The sequence below is a fragment of the Emydura macquarii genome, unplaced genomic scaffold (genome assembly GCF_026122565.2).
Source record: "Emydura macquarii macquarii isolate MOO-44397 ecotype Brisbane River unplaced genomic scaffold, CSIRO-AGI_Emac_v2 contig_2171, whole genome shotgun sequence".
Lineage (NCBI taxonomy): Eukaryota > Metazoa > Chordata > Testudines > Chelidae > Emydura > Emydura macquarii.
Genome location: NW_027132308.1, coordinates 3,318,499 through 3,344,692, shown reverse-complemented (window position 1 = coordinate 3,344,692; position 26,194 = coordinate 3,318,499). Strand labels below are relative to the sequence as shown.

The 26,194-nt window shown below is 38.9% G+C and overlaps 1 protein-coding gene across 1 annotated transcript in view; it reads right to left on the bottom strand.

The window, feature by feature from the left end:
• Positions 1 to 25,986, bottom strand: part of LOC137160227 (bifunctional heparan sulfate N-deacetylase/N-sulfotransferase 3) — a 127,924-nt gene extending 101,938 nt beyond the window's left edge. Inside the window, exons 1-3 of the mRNA XM_067558684.1 lie at positions 25,952 to 25,986; positions 25,574 to 25,685; positions 2,857 to 3,987 (exon numbers count right to left, since the gene is read on the bottom strand). Coding sequence (XP_067414785.1) covers positions 2,857 to 3,837 — 981 coding nt within the window. The 5' untranslated portion in view covers positions 3,838 to 3,987; positions 25,574 to 25,685; positions 25,952 to 25,986. The remainder of the gene's footprint in view (positions 1 to 2,856; positions 3,988 to 25,573; positions 25,686 to 25,951) is intronic.
• Positions 25,987 to 26,194: the final 208 nt, after the last annotated feature.

Here is a 26,194-nt window from a genome sequence, read left to right as displayed (position 1 = left end):
CAAAACCTACCCAGAGTAGTTTCTTCTAAGGTCTCCTGGTGGCAGCACTAGCTGTTCTACCCAGCCTACGTTCCCCAGCATAGAGAGATGAATTATTACTACCCACTGTGTGGGATCTGTGTAGGGGAAGGGGTAGGTGTACTCTTGGCTTCTTCAAAGCACTTGTGAAGGCCCAACCATAAATTGAACTAAGATGTTCGGTTCTCCAGACCAACAATAAAGGCTCCATTGGCATCCCAGTGTGACTTCCTACTATAACTCCAGTGAATGAATATGGCAAGAAGTTTTTAATATTAGATTTAAAAGGAAAGATGTTTTATGTCAAACGACTCTGTAATTTTGATGTGAAACTGAAATAGATAAAAAAGCATCAGTTCCAAAGCTATATTGTTAGAATTTAAATGTTGTTAGCTTAGCTAAAGTGAGTTAATCATGGATACTGAATATAAACAACATCCCTACTAAGCAGTCTATTTTCACACTTGAGGCACACAGTTCTCTGTGGTACAGTCAGTGCAGCAGAACTCAATAAAACACTATCACTTATATCTAATATGATGGCATTTATACACCAATATGGTTTTCAACAACATATATTCAGCTGCTTCAAATTAATTCTACCTCATTCATTCAGCATGTCATTGTGTTGCAGAGAATAACTCCTTTGATATTAATAGTAATGGAGATGCATTGCATCTGACAGTGCTAACAACATGTTTAATAGAACACATTAACGTAAGTATATTAAGGATCTGAAGCGAACACTTTTTTCCAGTTCTATTGTTTCAGAAAACAACTCTATTTAAATAGTTGCATCTGTTGTACTGGTTCAGAAATGATCTGTGCTTTGATATTTTCTATATATGATTTTTTTTTTCATTTGGCAGTAAGTTCTTTGTAAATACTATGAACTAGTCTCACAACAAGGCTCACCACTTTTTCATTTTCTTAAGAATTAGTTAAAGTTGTTTTATTCCCAATTACTGTCTTTTAATTTGTCTGTATAGTTTATTGCTTTTGGTAACGACTTCCATGAATTATTATTCTAACAACCCAAAAATATCATTTTGAGGTTCACACTTCACAGAAATAAACAATGGGAAAGATACTATTTTTGATCCTCATAGTTTATTATAGTGGAGTACATGTATTATTTCTTAATTCACGTTTTATTTCTGCATTTCATTAGTTCAGTCCTTCAAAGCAGCTTTGTCACTGACTGGAAGGGGAGCGGGAGCAGGAGCAGCCTCTAAATCTTCCCTGTAATTCAACTTCACATTTAAGAGGTTCTCAAACACCAAAATGAAATGCTGCAACTACCCTCCACATACAAACAGAGATTACAGTGCCCTTTTTCTTGTGTACCTGTCTGTATTTGTATGACACTCCTTAGGTATCCAAGAAATATATTGTGTAAGGATCTATATGTGCTGAAAGCATTTTTGGGTAGCCTCCAACAGTTTTATATCAGCAATATGTCAATTTTAATACACTTTGAGGTTACTGTTTTACATTTTTCAAAAAACGGAAAGAATGTGTCAAGTGTAATTTTAAACTAAGTACAGTTTAAAAAAAATTGAAATTAGCAAAATGTTACCCATTAATATAATATTACCCTTTTTTCCTCCTCTGAGTTCTCTCTTTCAGCTCTCACAGTGCCAACATTTATTGTACCCTGAGCACAAAATAGCTAGGTTAACAAATATCTTCATTGTCTGTCCAATTTTTAGCTTCTAGAACAAAGATTTCCATTTTTGCAAGGGGTTCTCTGGCCATCTGTTTTACTACTAGATTCTTCTCAAAAAAGAATAGCTGTACAGCATAAAAACAACAGGCTTCAAAGGTCATCCTCAGCCACCCATAACCCACCACTCTACTTAAATGGAAGAGCAACACAGAGTGAAAGAGGACCCTACAGGTGTTTATTACTAAAAATAGTGGAAAATTCAAACAAACACTGGAAAGTCAACAACTGGCAGACAGAGTGATTGTTTCAGACATGTATAAACACTAGCTTGATTGCATGCAAGAGCCACAAAATACGGAGAGAAGAGGGGTGAAATGCTGCGACTAATTCCTGACACTTCATACACTGATAATAATCAAATATGGTCTTTAAAATTTATGTTGGCATTTATTATCAGATCAACTCATTCACCTTCTGCTTGTAAGAATGGCTGATGGCAACATGCATGCATTACATACTAACAATATAGCTTTTCGGGCCCAATCCTGAGAGGTTCTGGAGACATCCTGGAAAGTGTAAGTACCCTCAATTCCCAAGGAAACATTTCCCATGAAATGCTCAGCCCCTTGCAGAACCAGATCCTTTGCAATTTCTTAACGTTTTACAAGTTTGGCTGCTATTAGTGGGAGACCCTATCCCCTTTATTCCCTCTCACAGATGCAGCGGGCTCTGGATACAGCAGAACCAATTTCCATGGTCAGTAGGAGAGCAGAAGTCAGAGATCTCGAACAGGAGCACACTCCTCCAGCACAAGGCTCAGCAGGGGCTCCTTCTCTGTCACTTCAGAGAGTACTTGGGGGATTGGTGAGAGTTTCTGCCACTATGATCCATCCAGCAGCTTTGCAAGGGGTGAGTTAATAGGCTCTATACTCTACTCCCACCCTGAGGCTGCAGCAGCTGCCAAAAAGGAGCTTTGTAGCCTGCAAGGGAGAAGGAGTCTGTCTCCCCAAAACCCAAGGCATATTTCCTGTGCCAAACATGTATACTGGTGCAGCAGTGCAGATCTGCATTTTTGGCAAATTTCAAATATTAATTTTTCAGTTTAAAAAATAAGAATTCATGCTGAAGCTTTTGCTGTAGCAGAACAGTGATTTTTGCATATACTGTACCTGTACATCATCGACATTCATTCTTGTTCCTTCCTTCCCAACAAAGATGTCATCTATGTCAACAAGAATGTACCTATCCAAGGACAATGTGAGCTTTTTCCCAGACAGAAAAGAGACGGCATCTATAAAGATCAGTTTGTGTAGCCAAAAGTTCAAGTTGTTGCCGAAGAGAACTCTCTGAATCCCATCATGAAGCCCCAAGTCATGAACTACGGTGGCATGGAGAACCCTTTTAGTGATGGGTAGTGGGAGGTTTTCTGTAGTCTTTATTTTTGCAAATATCACTGGCTGATAGGCTGAATGATTAATCTGGAAAACTGTCCAGTCATTTCCAGGCAAGGGACCTTTATCAAGCTTAGAGGATTTAGTTACATGAAGCAATGGGGAATGAGGGTTAACACAACAGTCCTTAACACCCAGATTGCCATGAACATGGAAAGGAAAGCCCTTAAACTGAATGTTCTGCAAGCTGTTCTCGCTGCCCTTATGGAATCCAATGACACCCACACCATATTCAATACAGTATTTATCTAGAAGGCCTCTGTTCCATGAGTCCATATTCACATACTTTAAAATATTTTCATATACAATGAGAACATATTTGCCTTTATTTTTGTCTATAAGCACCGGAAGATCACCTTTCCCAGGAGCAATCTCTATGTGATACTGAAATCTGCTGGATTCTAGAATTGTTATTATATCTTGACCGAGTGTTGAGTACTGGCTTTCCACAAACACCAGCACTGCCGGATCAGTCCTCATGGGATCAATGGGCTTCATTGTCTTCAGCTCCATTAACTTGTATGGCAACAGCTGAAAATCACCACATTCCACTTCTGGAGAGACCTCAGAAAGTTCATTTTCCTGTTTGTAGCCATTATACAAATAGTAAGCAGAAATAATAATGCTCACCATACAAAAGGTGGCAAGCAAGAGAACTGTTCTTTGAAAATGTCTGTGAAGTTTCATGATAAAACTCATGTTGTATACTTGCCTTAGATTGCTTCCCACAGCAGCAGCATTAAAAAAAACCCTCAACTTTTCAACAACTCGTTCCAGTCCTGCTTAATAATTTATGTCACCATTGCAGCACATATGTCTATCTTCAGCAAGCTTTATAGAAGGTATAGTCTAAAAGAAAAAGAAAAGTAGAGGTTTTATACATCCATAAAATATTATTGCATTTCAACTAACTGATAGCAGGCAAACCATTGCTAAGTATAGGTTCAGAAATTAACAACTCGGAACTTCAGTAGTTTCTTTTGTAAAGTTTGAACCAGTTGTTAATCTCTTTCCCCGCCCCATTATTTATTACATTCATATTTTATAACTCACAATTTTCTCCTCTGCACTTCCTAATTCTACAGGTCTGGAGCCAGAGAGATCCTCCAGCCCCACTTGTAGTCTAGCCCCAACTACTTCCAGTGTGCTTGCATAACCACCACCACTTTAGTCATCAGTAACTGAGGCCAGGATATCAAGAGCTAAGAAATTCTACATCTTCAGTAAAAAGAACAAGGCCCAGATTTTTAAAGGGTGTTTTAATTGGAGTTAGACAGTTAGGCACCTAATAGGATTTTCAAAAGTACCTATCTGCATCTTTAGGTACCTAAATACCTTTTAAAATCTGGCCCTGGATCCCATAGCTGGCAGCTGTAACAGACTCATCTCTTCTATGGATCAAGCACAGAGATGGACATGCTACACACACTGAAGAGAGGGTCAAACTGGCAGAGAGCTGCTGCAGACTGAGCTCCATTCTTCATGAGCATGCATATCCACTGCCCAACTCTCACATCCTGCCCCCACATGCACAGGAAACTATCAATTCTGCTGCCAGGAGAACCTCTGTACATACACAAAAGAAGGCAGGATTTGGCCCTCACTAAAAACTTGTAAGATACAAAGCACCACACCTTCTAAAATTGGCAAGAGCGGGACTCCTCCTATGGAACTCCTGAAGTGTAGGACACAGGGTGTTCCAGTGGTGTCCAGCCAAATATTTTCACATTAATTTTTTTCCTGTCAGTTTTCTAAAAAGCAAGCGAGCAAGCAAACCCACTTTTTCCCTCCTCTCCTCCAGCCACACTTAGGGCATTTCAAAACAACACTAAAAAAACAAGTTAAGAGACTGTTAAATAACTAAATGGTTAAATGCACTCACTCTTATGTTAAGGTTGCACTCAAAAAGTCAGGATATGCCAAAGTTAAAGTTGCATGCACATCCTTACCTCTGCCCTACTGTGCCCTGTGTGTGGATGAGACAGTCTTTCATTACATGCTCACACACACCATTTCTCAGATAACACAATAGAAATTAACAATCTTTTCTACTATGTTAGTCACAGGTGTGTACTACTGTGTATTATTCTGTATACATTAAGTATTTTATACAAAAAGTACAGGGTAAACCATTCTTATGAACTCGAACATACGCCATATTAAGTATAACACAGGGTAATAATGGAAATTTGCTGGCACATGAGCTGCTTAAATTTATAATTTATATCCTGAACTTTACCTAAAGAAAGCTGTGGTGCTGACTGAAAGGATAACAGCTACTGACAAAATTACTGTAATACCTATGTAAAAATATAAACTGGAAAAACATGACAATAAAATTAATTTAAATATAGAAGATTAAAGCAAGTATTGCAAGACGTAGAGTTGCAACAAAACTTTATAATATTATACAGTAGGTGTAGTCAATAGGTGGATCATGGGCCAAATCTGGACCGCCAGAGGCTTTTAAGTGGACCAGGAAACTCTGGAGGGCCCTGGGCAGTTGGGAGAAGGGGCTAGTGTGGGTAAAGGAGTGACTGGCCATGTGCTGGAGTTTGGGGGAGCTGGGGCTGCTGCCACCTCCACCGTCCACCACTGGTGCCTGCGATGGAAGAACAGCAGGAGCGAAGGCATCTGACTGCCTGCTCCCCTGGAGCCACAGCATGCTCAAGTGGCCAGAAGGGGCAACTGCAGCCCAAGCCTGCTTGCAGTTTAGCCCAACTGTGGCAACCATGCTTTGTGTGTCCCTGGTCAAAGGAGGTGATAGAAGGGGCACCATTTATGGAGGCAGCTCCGGCCGCCCAGGAGTGATATGTAACTCAGGGAGACAGGTGCCTCCCCACCTTCCCTAAATGGAGCCCTGCCAGGCTGGAGCCCCTCCCGCTGGAGTCCAGACCTTGACTATACTTTGACCAAGAAATTTGGACCTTGACAAAAAATAATTGACTACGCCTGTTATATAGTATTATTTAGGAAACAGAACATGTCCATGTAATTACAGAATGTATCATACTTAATAAACACCAGGGGTCAATAGTTAGGTTGTGTTTGCAACCTTAGTTTTGTCTTTTCCAACTTTTGAGTGCTGAACCACACATCCCTCATATCCTCTTAACGTATTTTTAATGGAACAGAGAGAGATAGGTATATTATATTTTTAAAACAAACACTGACGGGTCCACAAAATTTAAAGCCAACAGCCATTGCTTATATATATATAAAATCTATAGGGTCAAACTGTAATGGGTCTCACACACAATAGTTGTGGGTAAATCCATTTGTAAGAGCAAAACCCTGCACTGTGTGCACAAAATTGGCAGATGATGCACAATTATATATTTTTGCATATGCTAACGGGTATACAGCGGGCATGTTTTTAGAGGTCTTTGGCTCACAATACTTCGTGTTCTGCTTCTGTCAAGTTATCAAACTATTTTGCTAGGAATTCCTATTTCTGGCCTTTTGATAATATTTATTTTTGGTGCACAAGACGGAAAATAACTGAACAAGACAGAGTAAGTTTTCTGGCATTTCTTGTGGAGCACAAACTAATATTTACAAATGGAGAAAGGAGAAGATTAATAGTGTGTGAAAGACTCTTGGGACTCTTTCTGCATCTATAATAGTCAATAGCAAAACTCCCAGCTTAAATTGGGACTGGAGCAGGCCTTTTATTTTCAAACTTCTGATTTGGGGGGTTACTAAAAAGTAAAAAAATTCAACAATATCCTTTTAACTTTTTCAATTTTAACTACATCCCAGGTGTTTGATTCCACACGGCGCAAGGAAGGAGTATACACACCAGGTAATAAGCAGGAAACTGAGCTCAGGGGAACCAATCCTGCTTTAATGGAAGCTTTACTTCATAGCACCCAAGTTTCTCCCGCTTAATACCAGGACTATGGAAAAGTGGTGAAACTATAGCTCTGCATCTCATTATATGACAGGCATTACACTTACGACTATGTCTTTCCAGACAAATTAATTCTCCTTCCCTTTTTTACCCTGTGTTTTTTGAGAGTAAAGGAAAGGGCATACAGGTGTACTGAGACTTACCACACGTGGTGGAAAGGCTTACACTTAGTTCTTATCTTTACTTGCAACTGGACATAGCCTTCACTCACATTTGTGCTAATGCACAACAACTTGCACTTCCTGTTGCACACTGTGTTCAAAGCCCAAAAACATAAAGGCAAATTATTCAAAATTGGGGGAGGGGAGAGGAATCTCTAGAAAGTAGAGACAGCTGTCTGAAAAAGAGAATTTGCAAATGTTATTAAAAATAAATATTAAATGGCAACCTGCATTTGTTACAAGGATCAACAGAATACTTTTAAATAGTGAACACTGTTACATGCTTAAGCTATTATCTTCAGAGGATCTATCAGCCTAGCTAGCAATAAAGAGATGGTTAATCTAATAGGAAGTAAGACAACAAAGAAAAAGCTCAGTCTTGAATGACTGTGTCCATCAATGAGACATCTGTCTGAAAATGACCTCTTAACCTTGCCTCAATTTGTGCCCATAAAATTTGTGCTCAGACCCTTGCATCTGCAGTTAAATTGGCTGACTGAAAATATACCTTATGTTTTCATATATCTGGGCATTAATTGTAATTTATTATTATTTATTGAGTAATTTCAGCATGTTCGCTGTCTGAATAGACATTAATTAGTGGCTGATAACCATGGTATGGCAAGGTTAACACTGTACAGAACTTAGAGAAAAGAGCTCGCAACAAATTTCAATACAAAACGCAAATAAAATGGACAAAACATATTTTGGATGACCAACTGGATGGTGACTTCAAAGTGGTAGAGTGTTTGTGGATTTTTGTTTTGTTTCTAAGAACACTTATTATGGTGAACTATCACTGAAATACTTCCTGAAAACAATCTATTTTATGGAGTGATTTGAATGAAGAGATTGTGGTAGTTTGATTCACAAGACAAAAGAGAGTTCCCAAGCAAATATCACGCTCCCACTATCATAGGGCATTGGACCATCATTTTACAATACTACACAATGACTTTTGAAAGAAAATGTCTGAAGCAGTGCAAACTACCTCTGCACTTCTCCAACAATGAACTCTGCCTGAGAATTCCTAATTTAATCTCATTAAGACTTTTGCATTCATTAAGTATCCACCTGCAGATTGAGACCAGAATCTATTAATCCAAGTACCTACATAGCTCCTAACATGTAATCTAAGAGGGCCTTTCAAAGATAACAAGAAATAATCTCTGTCTTCCCCATATGTAACTGGAATAGCTAGAAATTTGTTGATGCGTGTGCAAATATATTTGTTGAATGTGAGAAGAATTTACTAAGGGAAATAAATCTAAATCAAGGAGATGAGCTTCTGCATTAAACTCTGGAAGCAATGAGTACCATGGTTGTCATTCTCTTTTGTGGGAACAACTTCCACAATCTCAGTTCAGCTCCTGGGAAAATCCTGTCTCCCATACTATCCACTAGAGTTCCTCCAATTGGTTGACAATTTCATTGTTCCGGTGGAACACAGTTGCAGTGGGAGGTCATGGTTATAGGAATGGTAACCGCCTAGGTAGCAAGAGCCAATCCCCATGAAGGGCTTTGAATATTAGACCTGGTATATTGAAGTGCCCTCTGTATTCAATGGAAAGCCAGCGATGAGAACAGCACACTAGCATGATGTGCACAAAGAAGCAGCGTTACTTTGCAAACAAACTGCTTTGTACCACTTGCAGCTTTTTTGAGTGTGTGTTTTCATTCCTGGATATAATGACCAAATCCTCTGTGTAAATGGGTGTAGCTAAATTGACTTTAATAGAACTACGCTGATTTACCAGCTGATGATCTGGCACATTAATGGGTTGCCATAATTGAGCCTGGAGATCGTAGGTCGTGCTTATGTCCTTATTGCAAGAACAATTTTTAAAAGCATACACATATCAAAGCATTAGAAATGTGTATATTATCTTTGCAAAAAGATCTCTCCACTTAAGCCTATAGGTCTGGGCATTCAAATTAATGTAGCTGGCCTGCAGCCTCCTTTGTGGCATGCACCCCTTGTGGACTTGTGCTGTGTGCGAACATAGCGGCCACATCCCACATCCCCAGCAAGATCATTTGCCCCCCTCTGAACTGTAGTGCAAACATCTGCCACAGGGATTATCATGGTGCATAAGGAAGCATGTAGTCCCCCATGCATGGGCTCTCTACTACTGCAATGGTCCTTTGTGCAGTGGACTACTGCAATGGTCCTCTGTGCAGAAAAAAATACATTTTTTCTATGTGCAGGACTTAAAAGATAATTGGAGAAAGATATACCCTTGGCCATTCAGTTTCATAATTAGTATTTGTGATTTTTAGAACTAAAAACTGAAATGACATCAATTCTAGATTAATTCATCCTTGTATATTTGGAGTCCATTTCTCAAGAAACGTACATCCAAATAGCAATGGGGAGAGGAGGAGTGTGTGTGGATTCTATCAGTTAAAATTGTGTTAGTGTTTTTCAGCAAACCTCTTAACGCAACAGAAGCAGTTTTCTTGAACGCAACTATATTACAAAAATCATCTAGTTTCATTAGCAAAATTAATGAAAAAATTGAAAATATCCAAAACCGAAGAGAAAATAAAGCCTATAAAAATAATTTCCAATTTGAAATAGTTTGCCTCCTAGCAAGATCATTTAGTTTAACTTAAGGTTTATCTCAACCACATATTGGATGCTCTGATCCCGGAGTAGGAACAGCACAGTCATGCTCACTAATGCTCCTGCTATATACTGGTATACATAAATTCTTCTTGACATTTGCATTATGAAAACCCCTCTGGTTTACAAAGACAAGACAAAAATGATGTGAAGTCAGGCCTCCTGAGTTGCCCATCAAATATTATTTACTGTAAATGATATTTCTGCAGTTACATATAGCTGCATAGATTTTTATGTCTCTGGCACCTAACCTAATAACACCTGAAAACAACATTCTGGCTCTGCTCCTTTTCACACTGTCCATTGCCTGCACAGCTGCAACATAATGTTCAAGTGTAATATGAAAAATTGGTTTTAAATGAAAACCAGAAACAATACAAGTATTTTCTGGATTGTGTAGCATAAGCATTAAAAATTATAATGATTGGCACATTATTTAACTACACTGAACAAAAAAGCAATTTTTTAGACAAACAATCGTGAAATATGCCAGGAAAAATAAAATGTTGACCTAGTTAGGGAGTTATTTTGAAATTATTACATTAATGTTGCTCAACATGCAAACCTTTGTGAATTAATGAATGACACTGCATAAAGTAGCAATGTCTATTTGTTTGTACAGATGATAGCATTCATATTTTCAATCCCCAATAAAAATACATACTGCTTCCAAGTACTTGGTACCAATCTCTCTCGGTCTTAAAAGTCAAGCACTGAACACTGAGGAAAATAAGAAAGATATTCAGTCTATATATTTGGAAGACATTTTTAACTGAAAGGGCAATTAATATATGACAAGAGCTGTCACATAAAGTAACTGAAAGCTGTAAGTATCACATAATTTAAAGGCTGGAACAGAAGACTATCTGGGGACCTAACATTTCTAAGTGTACCAACTTAAAGGTGGGATGGATTAGATGGACCAAAAATTCTTTCCCTCCTAATTTCCTATGCTTTTAAACACTCGCTCCAAATCTTTCTGGCAAGTATTATTCATTTTGTTATTAAAACTCTGATATCTTCAGCTTTTTGCTGTCTTGTTTTATGCAGAGTGACACCAGTAGGAAAAATATTGCCCTGTGTGGATAGGATGACTGCATAATGTAATGATCTATCAATCAAGGAGATTTTAAACAAAAATTAATGAAATAGTGTTTAGAAAACTGTTCCCCCCCAAAATTAGCATCTGACTTCCATACAGTACTTTCTATCCAAGGATCTCAAACTGCTTTACAAACATCACTGAATTTACTTATAAATATTTCTGTGAGATACGCATAGCTATCTCCATTTTTTACAGAGACAGAAAATGAATCATACAGAAGTTAAGTGACTTGCCCTAGGTCACAAAGGTAGTCTGTGGAAGACTCGGTTCTCCTGCCTCCCAGGTACCTTCACCACAAAACTATGCTATTTCCCACATATTCCTCATTGATGCCCGGTATCAGATTAAATGCAGGTATCTCATTAATCCTGAAAAAATTAGATAGGTGAAAAACTGGATGAAAAAAACCATTTCTCCTCTTGTTTGGTCAAAAGACCTCCGATTTCCAAAACAATTATCTGACAGGCCTGAAGAATGAATTAAATCATGTTTAAGTAATTTACCTAGATAAAATTTCAAAAGGCTGATAAAACTTCTCAGCTGTATACATGAGATCTGAAATAAACATTAGCATATGGCCAAATTCTGCATGGGTTTAGGAGGATTTCAAATGTTAACAGCAAATGGGTTATTAGTGTATTGTTATGATTATATTTTATTTTATTTTTTTACCAACACAGCTCTCAATGTCCTAAAACACTAGAGGGCAACAGTGTCACACAGAAAAACCTATTAATTACAGGGCTGGCTTGGGTACCAGACCAGGAAGACAGACGCTAACTGAGCTAATAAATAAGAACTCCCCTAAATGCCACGCTAAACTTGGGATGAGTTGTTAAAGGCTGTTGCTAGAAACGAAGCCATGTCTCTCGCCAGTTGAAGGGTTAATAAGCTACGCTGATGTAAATTTACATCCCAGCAAATAATTGCTGCACGCATAACTCTCCAAAGCCTTTGCTCCAGAGCATTCACACCAGCAGAGCCACCCAGGAGCCGTAGGTGTGAACAGACCTGATTAAAATGAGAGAGGGAAAAGGTTCCTATGCATTAAAAGTTGCACCGCCACCAATGAGCCTGCACCACAGAAGTTTGTTGGGCGGAGGGAGGCCGGGAGCGAGGAGATCAGCAGATAATAGAGTTTGGGGACTTTTCTGTCTACATTTAAATAAAAGGACAAAATGTGGTCGTCCCCCCGCAGCCCTCTCCTAATTATTACCTCCAGGTGCACGCCAGGAACACGATGGTGCTGCTTCCACTTCCCCCAGACCTGCGGCTGCAGCTCCTCCGCCTGGGACAGGACGGGTGGCCGCTGCCAGTCTCTCTCTCCGCTGCCCTCTCCACCAGGGGCCGCTCAGTGCGGTCTGCAAAGTCCCCAGCCGAGCCCTACGAAGAGGCAGGCGGCGCAGCCCCCGGAGCCTCCCTCACGCCAAAGAAAGGCAGCGCTTCCCCTTCTCTCCTCCCCCAACCAGAGGGGGGCTGGAGGTGACTCCAGGCAGCAGCGCTCCTGATGAGCCAAGCAAAGCTTCCAGCAGCGACAGCCGCCCGAGAGGTGACTGACGGGCTGCAGCCTGCAGGCGGGGCAGAGGCTGTGGGGCGCCGCCCCGGAGCCCACTCGCTCTATGTTTTCTGTGTCTCACTCTAGCAGCGGAGGAGGAGCGAGGAGGTGGTGGCGGCAGCAGCAAGCGGGAGGACTCTGGTTTGCCCGCCATTGGCCGGCGGAGGCTCCTCCCTTCGCCCAGCGTCTCCGCGGGTGGGGGGGAAGGAGGTGAGGTTTGTGCAAAAGGCAGGGGTGCGCAGCGCGGAGTTGTTCGGCCGCTGTGCCGCGTGCAGGTTCCGGTTTGCGCTCTGCAGCCGCGCCGAGGCGCCTCGGCTGCGGCGGTGGAAAGGAAGCAGAGGTCTAGCACTCCCTGCGTGCTGGTCTGCAGCTGTGCGAGGCGCCCAGCGGCGATCCCTCTGCCCGTGCAGTCAGGAGGGAGTAGGCAGGGCAGAGTATTTCCCCGCCCCAGGGGACAGTCAAGGTATTGCCAGCCATTCCCTGGCCAGAGACGCCTGCCAACTCTTGAAGAGCACTTTCTTGCTTCTGCTAGCCGCCACATTGCATCCAACTGTGAATTAATAAAAGCGAATTCCCCCGAAGGATACCCCCCAGACCTTTCAGGCCTACCTGTTTCATCCAGTAGCCTCTCCCCCCTCCTGCTAGCTAGAGACTTACAGGGCCTTCTTCCTCTAGCATTTGGGCTACTTCACCTAAGCAAATGGATGAGGCTTTAGCCACAGGGAAGTTTGTTATTGCACAGGTGATCCAGCTAGTTACCCCCTTGCATTGATGGATGCAGTGGGGCAGACCAATGTAAAGAGTGACCCACTCCAGTTTATATCAGTTGCCAACTCACAGATTCATCCAAAATCTTAAATCTGTCATTTAAATAAAGAAGTAGAATTGTATTTTTTGGTTTCTTCCACCCTTAGTCCAACACAGTAACTATGCCCACGAACATGACAAGCTAATCTGGAGGGTGTGTATGTACACCACATGCGGTGGGGAAAACTATTGCGGACAGGAATGTAGAGGGGGGACTTGGAACCAGGATGCCTAAATTCAATTCCTAACTCATCAGCTGATAGTGAACAACTCACTTAACCTGTCAGTTTACTTCCACGATAGTACTTACCACTTCACACAGGTCATTAATATTTGTAAAGCATCCTAAGATCTTTGGATAAAAAAAGACTATAGAAGTACAGAAAATTAATATTTATATTAATATTTCATATGGTTTGGGCACACCAGAGCCAAATATCATGGCACAGATAACAAGATAAATACTTGTTTGTACTGTAAACAGAGCACTCAGGTATAAGAAATCATACATTTTGTTGTACACTTCATTTGCATTGTTACTATTTGTATTATCATAGCAAGTAGGAGTCCTAGTTATGGACAGTGCTGGCACTGCACAAATAGAACAAATAGGTGGGTAGGGACAGTAATTTTGTTCAGTTTGTAGAATGCCTAGCACATTGAGTTTACAGTGTTGTTAGTGGGAAGTACTTTGGGCCAAATCCTGTTCACTTTTCTCATGCCATCATCTCAGGCACATGAATAAGAACTGAAATGCAATGATAAGTGTCAAGGGCATGGTTGATGCAGCAGTGCTGCAGTGACTGGTGTTTATGAATCACCACCCATGTCTAATCCTGCTGTTTTTACTGACGCAAAAAATTCCCAGTGAAGAAAGTGAAAATTATTGTTTCCAGAAGAATATATTTATAATATAGTTAAATTATAAGAGAGAGTCTCAAATTGTAACCTCAAATTGCTCCTTCTGCCCCATTAGCCCAAATTTAATGGGGGCAAGGGCAGGTCTGATTCAAATCTTCCAACAAAACATATCCTTTTAGTGCAGCCTAGGTGTTAGATCCAGCACAGGAGACTTCTGTTTTCTGAATCCAGCCCAAAACAGTGGAAATCCCACAAAATCAGCTATATAAGAGAGATTATTTGGGGATGAAATCTTGTAAGAGCAGCTCACAAGGTTTCAGCACCACATTCTAAAGTGTATTCTTGCCTGAAGTGTATCCATTGTTTCACTCTGTACCTAAACTTCAAACCTCATCTTAAAATGATTTTGGATTATAATCTGCACAATGCTTACTTGGCCCATCTCTAGTTATAAGCATGATAAATTTCACAGTGTTACAAGAAATGTTTATATTACAATTTAACATGAAACCTTCCACATTGTTCTAACTTTTCATGGAAATGATTTGTTTCTCAGTTAGAGGTCGTTCCATAAAACACACAGGTGCTTTTTGTAGGGCAATATTTTATGCAGCTTTGCCAGGCTGAGAAAAATCAGGCACCTCTTGTTTTATTACATTTTTTTGTATCACATAAAATCTCATTTGTGTAAATTTTACTGGGGAGGACTGTGACAGTCATTAGGTTTTTGAAAACGTGGAGCATCTGGGCAGTAATCAGTTGCCTATTCGTATTCTTCCGCCCCCACCCCCACCCCTTTTGTTTTTTAAACTACTGCCAGATTTACCAGGCATAATACAAAGTTACTATAGCTAATCAAAATCCAGAATTTGTTTTTAAAAAACCCTAAATATACAAAATGTTGATGCTTAATATATTCATCTTCTAAGCACTATATAAATATTAACTAATGAATCCTTACAGACACCCTTATTTTACATGTGGGGGAAGTGAAACAAAGATTAACCCATGATTTATCAGAGATGATGGGGACTCATTGTCAGGGTTCCAGTTAGAACTTGTCTCCAAGTGCTGGGCTCAGACCACCAGTACTCATCACTCTCTATTATAAATAGATGTGGCTGGGTTTGAGCCCAATAGATGGAGTTGCACAGTAAAAGATCAAGGGTCAGATTATCTTCTTTGGTACACTGGCAACCTCCCTGATTTCAACTGAGTTAAATGCATGTAACTAAGAGGAGAATGATTTTAAGTGTTCATTCTGATACTGAGGCAGTTAAAAATTAATCAGTTAAGAAACTGGCAGGGAAGAAAACAGGTCAAGCCCTATAATCTTGTTACATTAAACAGGTTCTCTGTTACACTATGCTTCATTTTTGAAGACTAAGGATTACTTTGTAGCAAATAGTGTGGGGAAGCAGCCACGCTTAGACAATTTTCTTTAGAAGCTTTAGCTTTCACATGGAGAACATATTTATAGTTTTATAGTTTCTCGTCAGTAATTTGTTTCATTTTCAATATCTTATCCTGAAAAGTCCTACCATTTGCATACACTGTAGTAGTATCTTTCAAGCCAGTTGAAGGCACGTTGCTAATTACATGCCTTCGGTGATGACTACTTGGCAGTGAAAATGTGTTGCTATCTGTGGGCTTAGTATAAACTGTTGTAATAACTATGTTTTGTTCTCTTTTTTAATCAGGGGATCCAAACAATTACCATCTTTGTAAAACAAGTCACGTGAGCCTTCTTATGGCCAGCTCTAGAATTTATAAAGCTCCAAAAATTCATTAAGGTATTTCTCAGTTCTGAGCTGCAACATTAAAACATCATTTACCGCTCAAGCCGCACGCCATGTATTCAGTAAGATAGATTCATTAGTGAAGAGGACTGAACATTGTCTGTCACTCTACAGGACAATTTACCAGAAAATTTGCTTTTGGAATTTGCTTTTCTTCCCATTATATCAGGTCTCTAGGTTTCAAGGGGTTGTTTTAGTTAATAAATATTCAAATCACAGGATAAATTCAGAATGTATTAATTTTAGTTAGCTGTTTTGAATATATGTCAGTTTGATTGAAAGATCCTTGGTAATACTGAAATTGGTTAGAGGAAAGTAGAAGTGGGGGTGGGAGAGGATTAAAGAGAAAGGCTATGAGCACAATCAGACTAAAGCAGTTTTATTCTTTTTAAGGAAGTAGTGTTTAATTAAAACTTCTGTCAATTTGGAAAATAAAAGGATTTCAGAAAATGTAACAAAATAGGACATAAATTAGGATAACAGCTATATGCATTCTTTCTGTAAAAACTTGTAAAAAAACCCCAAACTTTTCAATCATACAGGAACAAGAGTTCTGAAAATAATATGATAATTTGCAAAACAAGGTAAATACTATATCCCCATCACTAATCTTCAGTATTTTATAGGACTTTCCTCCTCAAGATCAATTTTTTTGGTGATTGTTTCCACCCAGCATTCAAATTTTATATTTAAAATAAAGACATTAGACATTTAGAAAAAAAAAAAGAAACCAAATGAAGGCAAGGCTGATTAAAAAAAATAAAAGGTGATATTCTTTCAAATGCTGTACTCCACCCACACCAAGCTATACCAGAAGTCAAATGCCATTCATAGTGCAGATCATGATCCTTTCTTATGTGCTTTGATCAGCAGTAAAATAACTAACCATGTTATTAAATCCTCATTGTTAGGATTCAGAAACAACGTACATTGAGATAAGTTAAGCAATTTGCACTTCAAAACTGTTGTTTCAGGCTGTCTGCAGACTCAGGCAAATAATATTTTTTGAATTCTATTCACATGAATGTGAACATAATCCTAAAAGTAGTTTTTTTAAAAAAAAATGAAGGTTTAGGTTCTGGAGCATAAGACATTGTCCTCCAGGGAAATGTATTGGGTTGCCAAACTGTCCTAGCAGTTAACAGAGAGAAAGAAAGCAAAAGAATCTTTCTGCTAGAATTAAGCTGAATGCTTGATTTTTCTGCTTATTAATATTTTGATTCTGCTGCAACACACAGTAGATTAAAAAAAATCAGGTACTCTGGTAGAGGTATTATTTTTCTCATATATTGTTTTAATTTAATCTTAAACAGATTCCATTGATACATAATCATGTGTGTTCATATGTAATCATGCCCTATGCATAGGAATCTTACTTCTCCTGTTTATCAGGTGCAGGACATTCATGTTAGTACATATTCTCCAGGGCATCACATGCTATAATAATTCTATATTTACAGCAGAGGGATTTAAAAGAAGGTTAGAGGCTAATAGAACTAGTTTTATTCCAGTCTGAAAATTCAAGAGAAATTACAGCTCTTCAAACTCTTGTGAAGGATCCAGAGATTGTAATTAACTACAGGAAGTTAAATTACACGCATATGGCAATCCAGAAAAACTAAAGTCTGAAATTTATAACTATTTATTATCTGCATTGTAGGAATACCTAGAGGCCCCAACCTCATTGTGCTAAACACTACATAAACAAAGATAGATGGTGCCTGCCTCAGAGAGTTTAATTCTTAGCTCATGTTGTTATGCAGAAGAAATGGTAGTGGATATGAGTTGGCATCTGATGGCCATTTCATGAAACTAGATTTTATATGAAACGCCCTATGGAAATTACTAAAAATTTTGCTTTCACAATTATGGCTCAATGTAGCACAGAATGTCAGACAACTTTTAATTTTATCTAGTCAGTATTTGTCTGTATTGCTTATGCATCATTTCTCATCTCAGATCCTAACCTGTTCAGGAAGGAACATAGAGACAGATCCTCAGCTGGTATAAATCAGCATGACTCCGTTGTTTATCTAGGCTGACATATACCAGCTAACAATCTGGTTCCTTGTGTTTTATTTGCCTGCAAAGAGCCATGCACATTTAGGACAATATACACTATAATAATGATAATTGATGCTCCAGTTCCTACCATAGTCCTGTCAATCCTACAGATCAGGGGAAGGGGCATAATTCAGCATCTGTGTGAAGCTGGGATTCTGTAATATTATGTCCTCCCTTTTTCTAAGGATTTGGCTGTTCATACTGGAGAGTTACTGAGCCCTTTCTGTTAAACAGGAATAATCCTCAATGGAAAAGGGGAGGAGAAAAAAAATCTGTAGAGAATGACAGCCCTATTTAAGGATCCTGATTTGTGTCTACCTAGACAGCAATCTCTAAAAGGTCCCAATCCAATTAAACAATTATATATTTAACTAAGTTTTTGAGGAGTCCCATTGAAGTTATGCTTGTGTTCTGCAGGAGTAGGGCCTTTTTTCTTAGATACTTCTTTGTATTAAGAGGACTGAACTTTTGGCTGAACTTAGTAATGAGGGAGAAAACTCTAAATGTGTGGGGACACTATGAAATGAAGAAAAAAAAAAGTCCAAGGAAAATGGTAAGCAATTTACAAATATCATATCGTTGTTAATGTCTTGAGTAACTTTCAAAGGCTCTTCTATTCAAGGGGTACTTTGGAAGTAATATATTACCAAATGGTTCACACTGCTGTGAAGTGCTCTTGCACAATGCACATAATACTTTGTGGGCCAAATTGTGGTATTTATCACTGCCCTGAGTAGGGAGCAGTTCAAAGCCCCAAGGCCCTAATGGAGAGCTCAGTGGTGAATTGCATGTGTAGGAAGCACAGTCTATCCCCTTACAGCCTGGATGGGCTGTAGGGGGACTGGGCTGGTACAACAAGGAAGCAGGAATATGCCCTACCCCATCTCTTTGGGGACCCTCTGCCCTCCCCAGGCTGCACAGAGAAAGCAATACTCACACTTCCTTGAGCAAAGGGACTGCAACAGTGACACGCTCTTGTATAGATCATGCAAGGGGGAGGCTCTTTGCATCCTTCCCACCCGTCTCCAACTGCATAAAGGCCTGTCAAAATCTATCCCTATATATTTTAAATCTACATGATGTATACAACCTCTATCCATTACACTTGTACACTGCAGTTGAAATCAGCCGAACTATACTGGCCTAACTGAGGATAGAATTTGGCCCTTAATAGGTATGTCTTGAAAAACATGCAGTACATTCTCCGTTAGAACCACGGTTAACCTTTGTATGCCAGTTTGTAAAAATATAAATCCAAATGCTGGGAGACTCTGATAAAAGATCTAAACCATCTGACTAGAAAACTCTCCACTTTGGATGTTATCAGGGATATTGTATTTTGATAAATCTGAATGTAATGAGCGTGTTGTGTGCATGCTTTTTAAAAAAAATTATTGTCTCATAAATCTGTCTTGCAATTTCTTTAAATCACAGAGACCTGATAATATATGCTTACCAACTGACTTTATTTTGCTAATACACATATATTTAATAATTTGAAAATAAATTACTTCTTCAAATCTGATTAATATAGGAATAAAATATTCTAAATTAATGTAATATGTAAGATTTCAGAATGGACATAAGATCTCATTATTTACTCTTTTATATATATATATATATATATCTTATTTTAGTAACAATACATGGAGAATATTTTGTGCTATTTTCTACCTTTTGAGAATACTTTAATCTGTTCTGGGTTCCAAAATCTGGAAATAGCAATTTGATGTCTTCCATGCGTTACAGTATAAAGAAAGTCTAGTTTGGAATCTCCTACCTGGGAAAAGAAAAAAACCAAATGGGACTACTTTCACTTAGTTATTAACAATAGTAACACAACTAGAGCCAGATCCTCATTTTCATTTTTACTCTAGCAGTGTAATGAAGCCTTTAAGTGGGTGTAAATTACAGAGGAAAAGTGGTATGGCAAGAATAACTTTGTGCTGCAGCTATCACCACCTACTGTGATGGCCACTTAGCATTGTGGGAAACCAGGTGCAAATTAGAGCAGCCTTCAGGTTGTTCTAGTTTGTGCAGAAGAACAGATTGGTTCAAAAACTTCAGCTTTTGCAGATTGCAGCTGCCTGCTAGTTTATTGGAGTATCTTGCTCTGTAGCCTCTACTGGCTTCCATTTCATCTGGGTGAAATTCAAGGTATTGATTTTGATTTATAAAACCCTTAATGGTGTATCTTAGGCACCATCTCTCTCATATGAAATTTTGGCAGTTGAAACCAGTTGAGGAGCTTGTATGCGGGCTGCAGGCAGAGCAGTCTCAATGATGGGATTCTCAACATTCACTTGCTCCTTTCTTTTGTGGTGCCAGAATTTGTTGGCTTTCAGGGCATGTGGCAAGGCCTGTCTATTTTGTCCAGGTTCTTTTTGAGCAGTCTGTTTGAATGACTGGGTGGTTTGAGAGGTAAATATTGTTCTGCTGGGAAATGTTTGTTAATGTGACCATTGGGCTAATAGGCAATTAGTATGTATACTTAAAGTGTTTTTTACTTGAATCTTGAGTTTCGGAGAAGTACTTTTAAAAAACAAATCTAAAAATATAAAGAATGATACATGGCATAAACTGATATTTCGCTCTATGTGTTAGAGCAGTCTTCTAAATTAAACCTATTTGTTGAGTTATATTAACACCAAAAGAACCTGAAATCTATGACATGCTGTATTTTCTACACATAATTAAAGCCATTTTGTTTGCAAATTCTGCACAATACATTTGCTTCTTTGTTAATATCTTTTATGCCAAGTTTCAGCCCACAACAAACTTTTAGAGCCAAGTTATATAACTCTAAAGAAAGCAGTTTTATAATGGAGCTGATGACATAATCTAAACTGTAGTACTGCAAACAGCTAACCTGTAATAATCTTACAGTCCTTATCAGCCATCTTTTATTCCAGTAAGGGCAGGATTCTGAAGAAACAGCACCAAAATGAAACTGAAGTGATTGAAGAGCACTTGTAAAATAATTTTACAGCTGAAGAGATTAATAGAGTGGAATTACTGAATAAGGTATTACAAGCACTGGTGGTTCCGAATACTCACTCCTACATTTCGTATGGAATACTCCTTGCATGCTTCAAAAAGGATATACAATAATAAAAACTACTTCATTTTGACATCAGGGACTAATCATTGGCCATCCCCTCGTGGCATATGGCAGAGGTCTTCAACTAGTTGATACAAATAGTTTAATGGACACCAAAATGACCTTGATTTCGGGACCCCAAGAAGACGGTTGTCACTTTTAGCTAAACCAGTGCAGATTTTAAACAAATACTATTCAGAATCTGATTTAGGTTTCTTTATCCCATTTATTCCACTGTTTCTCTTGCCGACAACAAAAAGAAAAAAAAACCAAAACCAACAAACCCCAAAAGCCTAGCAAACTATTATTTAGCTACCACAGTGTAAAACAGACACAGGAAATACATCAGGAAAAGACTATGCTGCTAACGCAGGTGAGAGAGAAATTCTTGGTGAATTCTTCCCTAAAAGTAGGGGGAAAGAAACTTGGTGAGTTTCTGTTCAAAGTTTACTGTTCATCATTCCACTGGGTGGAGGAGGTTGTTCCCTCTCTCCAGTGTAACGAACAAGAGCTACAATCTTAGAACCAATGGATTTGCTGGAATCAATACAGACATTCGGGAAACTATGCACAATATACTGGTCTCCTTCCTCCAACAGTATATTAATATGAATATCAGTAATACCACCTACACCATTAACTACTTTCCCTAGTGCAGTGTCCATCATCATCATCATCAATTATTTGTATTGTGGTATTACCTAGAGTTCTTCTCAAGGATCAGGGTGCCATTCTTCCAAAACCAGTATTAATATCCAGCTAGATATCTAATCAGCTTTGCTTACAGTGTGGTGGGGAAAATACAGTATCGCAGAACAGCGGCACCATTTTACAGCCCCCGCCTTTAAATACATAGAGGCTTAAACTTCAATTGGGCAGCGTAATAGAGAACTAGCTCTCCTTCACGTCTCTGTCCCTGACCCTATTCCAATAGTTATGTTTTCCCATTGCTCATGGTAGGCAAACAGTGAATATTGTCCTCAGTAAGCAAAAATGCAGAGTAACAAAGTAACTGAAGAAACAGATTTAGTAAAAACTAGATAACATTTGAGAGGGATGTGTTCATTCTTCCAATGCTCTCTTTAAAAATAATATCAGGTGGGAACCTAAACCTACAAAGTTCCGAGCACCTCCTAAGAAATGCTCAGAACCAACAACTCTCACTTAACCTCATGGGAGTAGAGGATACTTAGCACCAGTAGGAGACGATCAACATCTTGCAGGTTAGCCCCTTGGTGAGCTACAGTGCCCAGTTCCATGCCAGTTACCTCTTCTCAGTGCCTTGAAACAAAACCTGAAAGAAAACTGTCAAATGAAGAAAACACCAACAAAGATATTGAAAAACAAAGAGAAGATCTGTATTAACAGCTAATATTTGTTGAACAATCGTAGGACAATCACAGGCCAAGGAGGCACCTCAAGAGGTCTTCTAGTCCAGTCCCCTGCACTCATGGCAAGGCTAAGTATTATCTAGACCATCCCTGGCAGGTGTTTGTGGAATCTCCATCAATGGAGATTTTTAAGAGCAGGTTAGACAATCTCCCTAGGCAATTTCTTCCAATGCTTAACTACCCTGACAACTAGGAAGCTTTTCCTGATGTCCAACCTAAACCACCCTTGCTGCAATTTAACCACACTGCCTCTTGTCCTATCCTCAGAGGTCAATTCTTCTCACTCTTCCTTGCAACAACCTTTTATGTGCTTGAAAAACTGTTATCAGGTCCTCCCTCAGTCTTCTCTTTCCAGACTAAAGAAACCCAATTTTTTCAATCTTTCTTCATTGGTCATGATTTCTAGACCTTTGATATGATTGAGTAACAAAAATGATTAACAGATTACTATTTTTTTTTTGTGGGATTATGATGTGATCATGGATTTCTAAATTAATTTAGTAGAGCAGGTCAATTTTTCAAGCAAAAAATTTTTTCATCCAAATATGGTCTTTTTCAAAACCATAAGATTTGCTAACATTGATGACATTGTAGAAATTTCTGCATAAATTTTTTTTCTTGTTTATTGAACTAGATTTTTGATAAACAAAAAATGTTGACAACCTTTACAAATTTTTAAAAAATATTTTTATTTGAGCAAGTGGCAAAATTTACAAAAAATGAAAAGTGCTCTCATTTTGAACCCTTTGAAATGAAAACCACATTTTGAAATTATGTGCAAAACATTTTTCATTCTTCAGATAGCTATATAAATGCAGCACCTATAGTATCTCATAGGTATCCCAGGATTTCAAAAAGTGATCTTTCAGTATTAATATGGTAAACCTAGTGACACCCCTTTGAATTACTGAACTATCAACCATCTCAGATAGCAGATGGAAAGGCTGGTGCACAGAGAGGTTAAGTGCCCAAGTTCACACAATGAGTTAATAGTAGAGTTACTCAGGAACAGAACTAGACAGTCCTAACTCCCACTCCTCATTACTGGCCAGCAGATAAACATTCTGGCCAGTAGATAACACTTCCACTTCAGTTCACTTTGTGCCAGGATAGTTCATCTGAATAACAATAATCTTTTTTGGCAATATTGCTTGGTATGTTTTTTGTAGCTGATGTTTGAAACACAATTTTATTTCACTGTGGTGAGCTGAATTTTAGCACAGGGCATTTCCTTTGCTAAATGCAGTATCTGATCTTCCAGACCCCCTTAGCCATTTGGAGCTTGTTTCGGATTGTAGATTGGTGGAGGTGAACATACTGCCTGTGGCACAAGACTAGTCTTTCTTTATCTTAACACTAATATTTCTTCTCTTTGACACAAACAAAGTACTCCAATCCCAGCCACATATAGTACAAATGGAACAAACACAAAATGATTTATGCACATTTGACCGTGTTCTGTATCTTATTAGATAAAGGGACTACTGTACTAGACCGGAACACATTCTTCCAAAAAATCCATCTTTGTAGATATCTAGTGCTCAGTCTTATGTCCTCTGCCAATGTGTTCTAGCATACTATTGCTATTTTTCCACTCTGATCTTTGCTATGTGATGCACAGTATATATGGCCCTGGAGGAGTTCTGGGATGAGTTCTATCAGTAGCTGAATGCAAAGCTGCAAGATACAGCTCACTTTATATTACTTATTTACAAGTAATTTCTGCTGGAATGTCCTAGAACAGATGTAATTTTCTCATTTCTGCTAGATATTGTGGGTGATGTTGTTTGAGAAAACATTTTTCCTGACATGCATACTCTCTCCTCCTCTACTTTTCTCTTTTGATTTCATTATATTTATTACATTCTATACTTTTGGAGTGAGCTTCCACTAAATAAGTCAATACAGTAGAACCTCAGAGTTACAAACACCAGAGTTACAAACTGACTGATCAACCACACACCACATTTGAAACCAGTACACAATCAGGCAGCAGCAGGGACCCCCCAAAAACCAGCAGATATAGTACAATATTACTAAAAAAATAAAGAGAAAACAGCATTTTTCTTCTGCATAGTAACGTTTCAAAGTTGCATTAAGTCAATGTTTAGCTGTAAACTTTTGAAAGAACAATCAGAACGTTTTGTTCAGAGTTATGAACATTTCAGAGTTATGAACAATCTCTATTCCTGAAGTGTTTGTAACTCTGAGGTTCTACTGTAGATTTATACACAGAACAATGGATATTTTACATAAAGACTGGAATTTTGATCTTGTAAGAAGTCATAAATAGAGCTATAATATAAAATTGGTGCTTTCTTCCGTATATGAAGCACTGCTATATTAGTATATAATTATGGCTGATATTTAGTCTCAAAGGGTCCAATCCAGTTCTTACTGAAATTAAAGAAATGTTCCCATTGACATCAGTGGCAACTGGGTCAAGCTGTAAAAAAGCCACTATGCTCTTCTCCACTGGGTGATGCTGAAGGGAGTAGAACTATAATAATCATCATGCAGAAACAAGGGGGAGGGGGAAAGTGATTGCACAGTTATATCTAATATACCATATAGCCACCAAGAGAGTCTCTATAACTCCATGATTTAAACCCCATTAAAAGTATACCCTGAGCTCTATAAATCCCAATCAGAGGGCTATTCTAAGGAAATCTAGGAGGTGCCCTTAGCAGTGGGTACTATGTAGGCAGTTGAGAGTGGAAAGGTTCAGGGAGTTCATATCTTCAGATCATTATGAATAAAATGATCTGGAAGTTGCACTACCTAACCACTGCTGGCCACCCTGTCCAGGAAGGACCTCCAGGAACTCAGAAAATGCAGATATTTGATGAAGAGTTCAGACTTTCTGCATCATTTTACATAGAAAGTTGGAATATAACAAATAAGGCTCAAAACCACAATTGAATGAGCAGAATGGAAGCTAAATGATTATTTTTTCTGGTAAGTGGCTTTCATTACTGAGCAGTCAAACTTATAATACATAGTTTCGTCTCTCTTTTTATACTCTGTATGTCTGATGAGTTTGCTCTACTCACCGCTGGATCACACCGTCAGTTTCTCCTCTGCAGCCCTTCTTTTGCTCCAGGAACCGCAGCATCCTCTTTGTGATTCAGCCCTCTGACCAGGTCACTATTGTGGTTTCCCCTTCTGGAGGGAGCAGAGGGGGAAAGGTGTATCAAGCAGTCTCAGGCAGTCTTCCGCTTCACTGCCACAGTGGTAGGCAGGGGAACCCAGGCCAAGCCTGTACTCCAGGTTCCAGCTCAGGAACCAGAGGGACACAGCAGCCAAATTCCATTCCCTGCACCTTGTAGCCTTTCCCTGAGCTACTTCTGTACCTCCTGGCCTTCTCCACTCTTCTGGGTTTGCCAGGCTCTTCACTCCCTCATTCCAGGGAATAACTTTAGGCAACTCACCTCTGCAGCCCCCAGGAGTAACTGCAGACTTCTTCCTGCTGCCACTTCTGCTTCCAATTTCCTGTCTTTTGTAGAAGCCCCGCCTGTCCATCGCAGGTGAGCTTCTCTTTAATTAGCTGCTTTAGCTAATACACCTTTTTGAAGGTTTTAATAGTAGGGTCTTTTGTTCTCATTTCATTCAGTACAATAGTTTCAATCTATTTTTTAAAAAAATGTATGCAGTATTCATAAAAGATGCCAGAT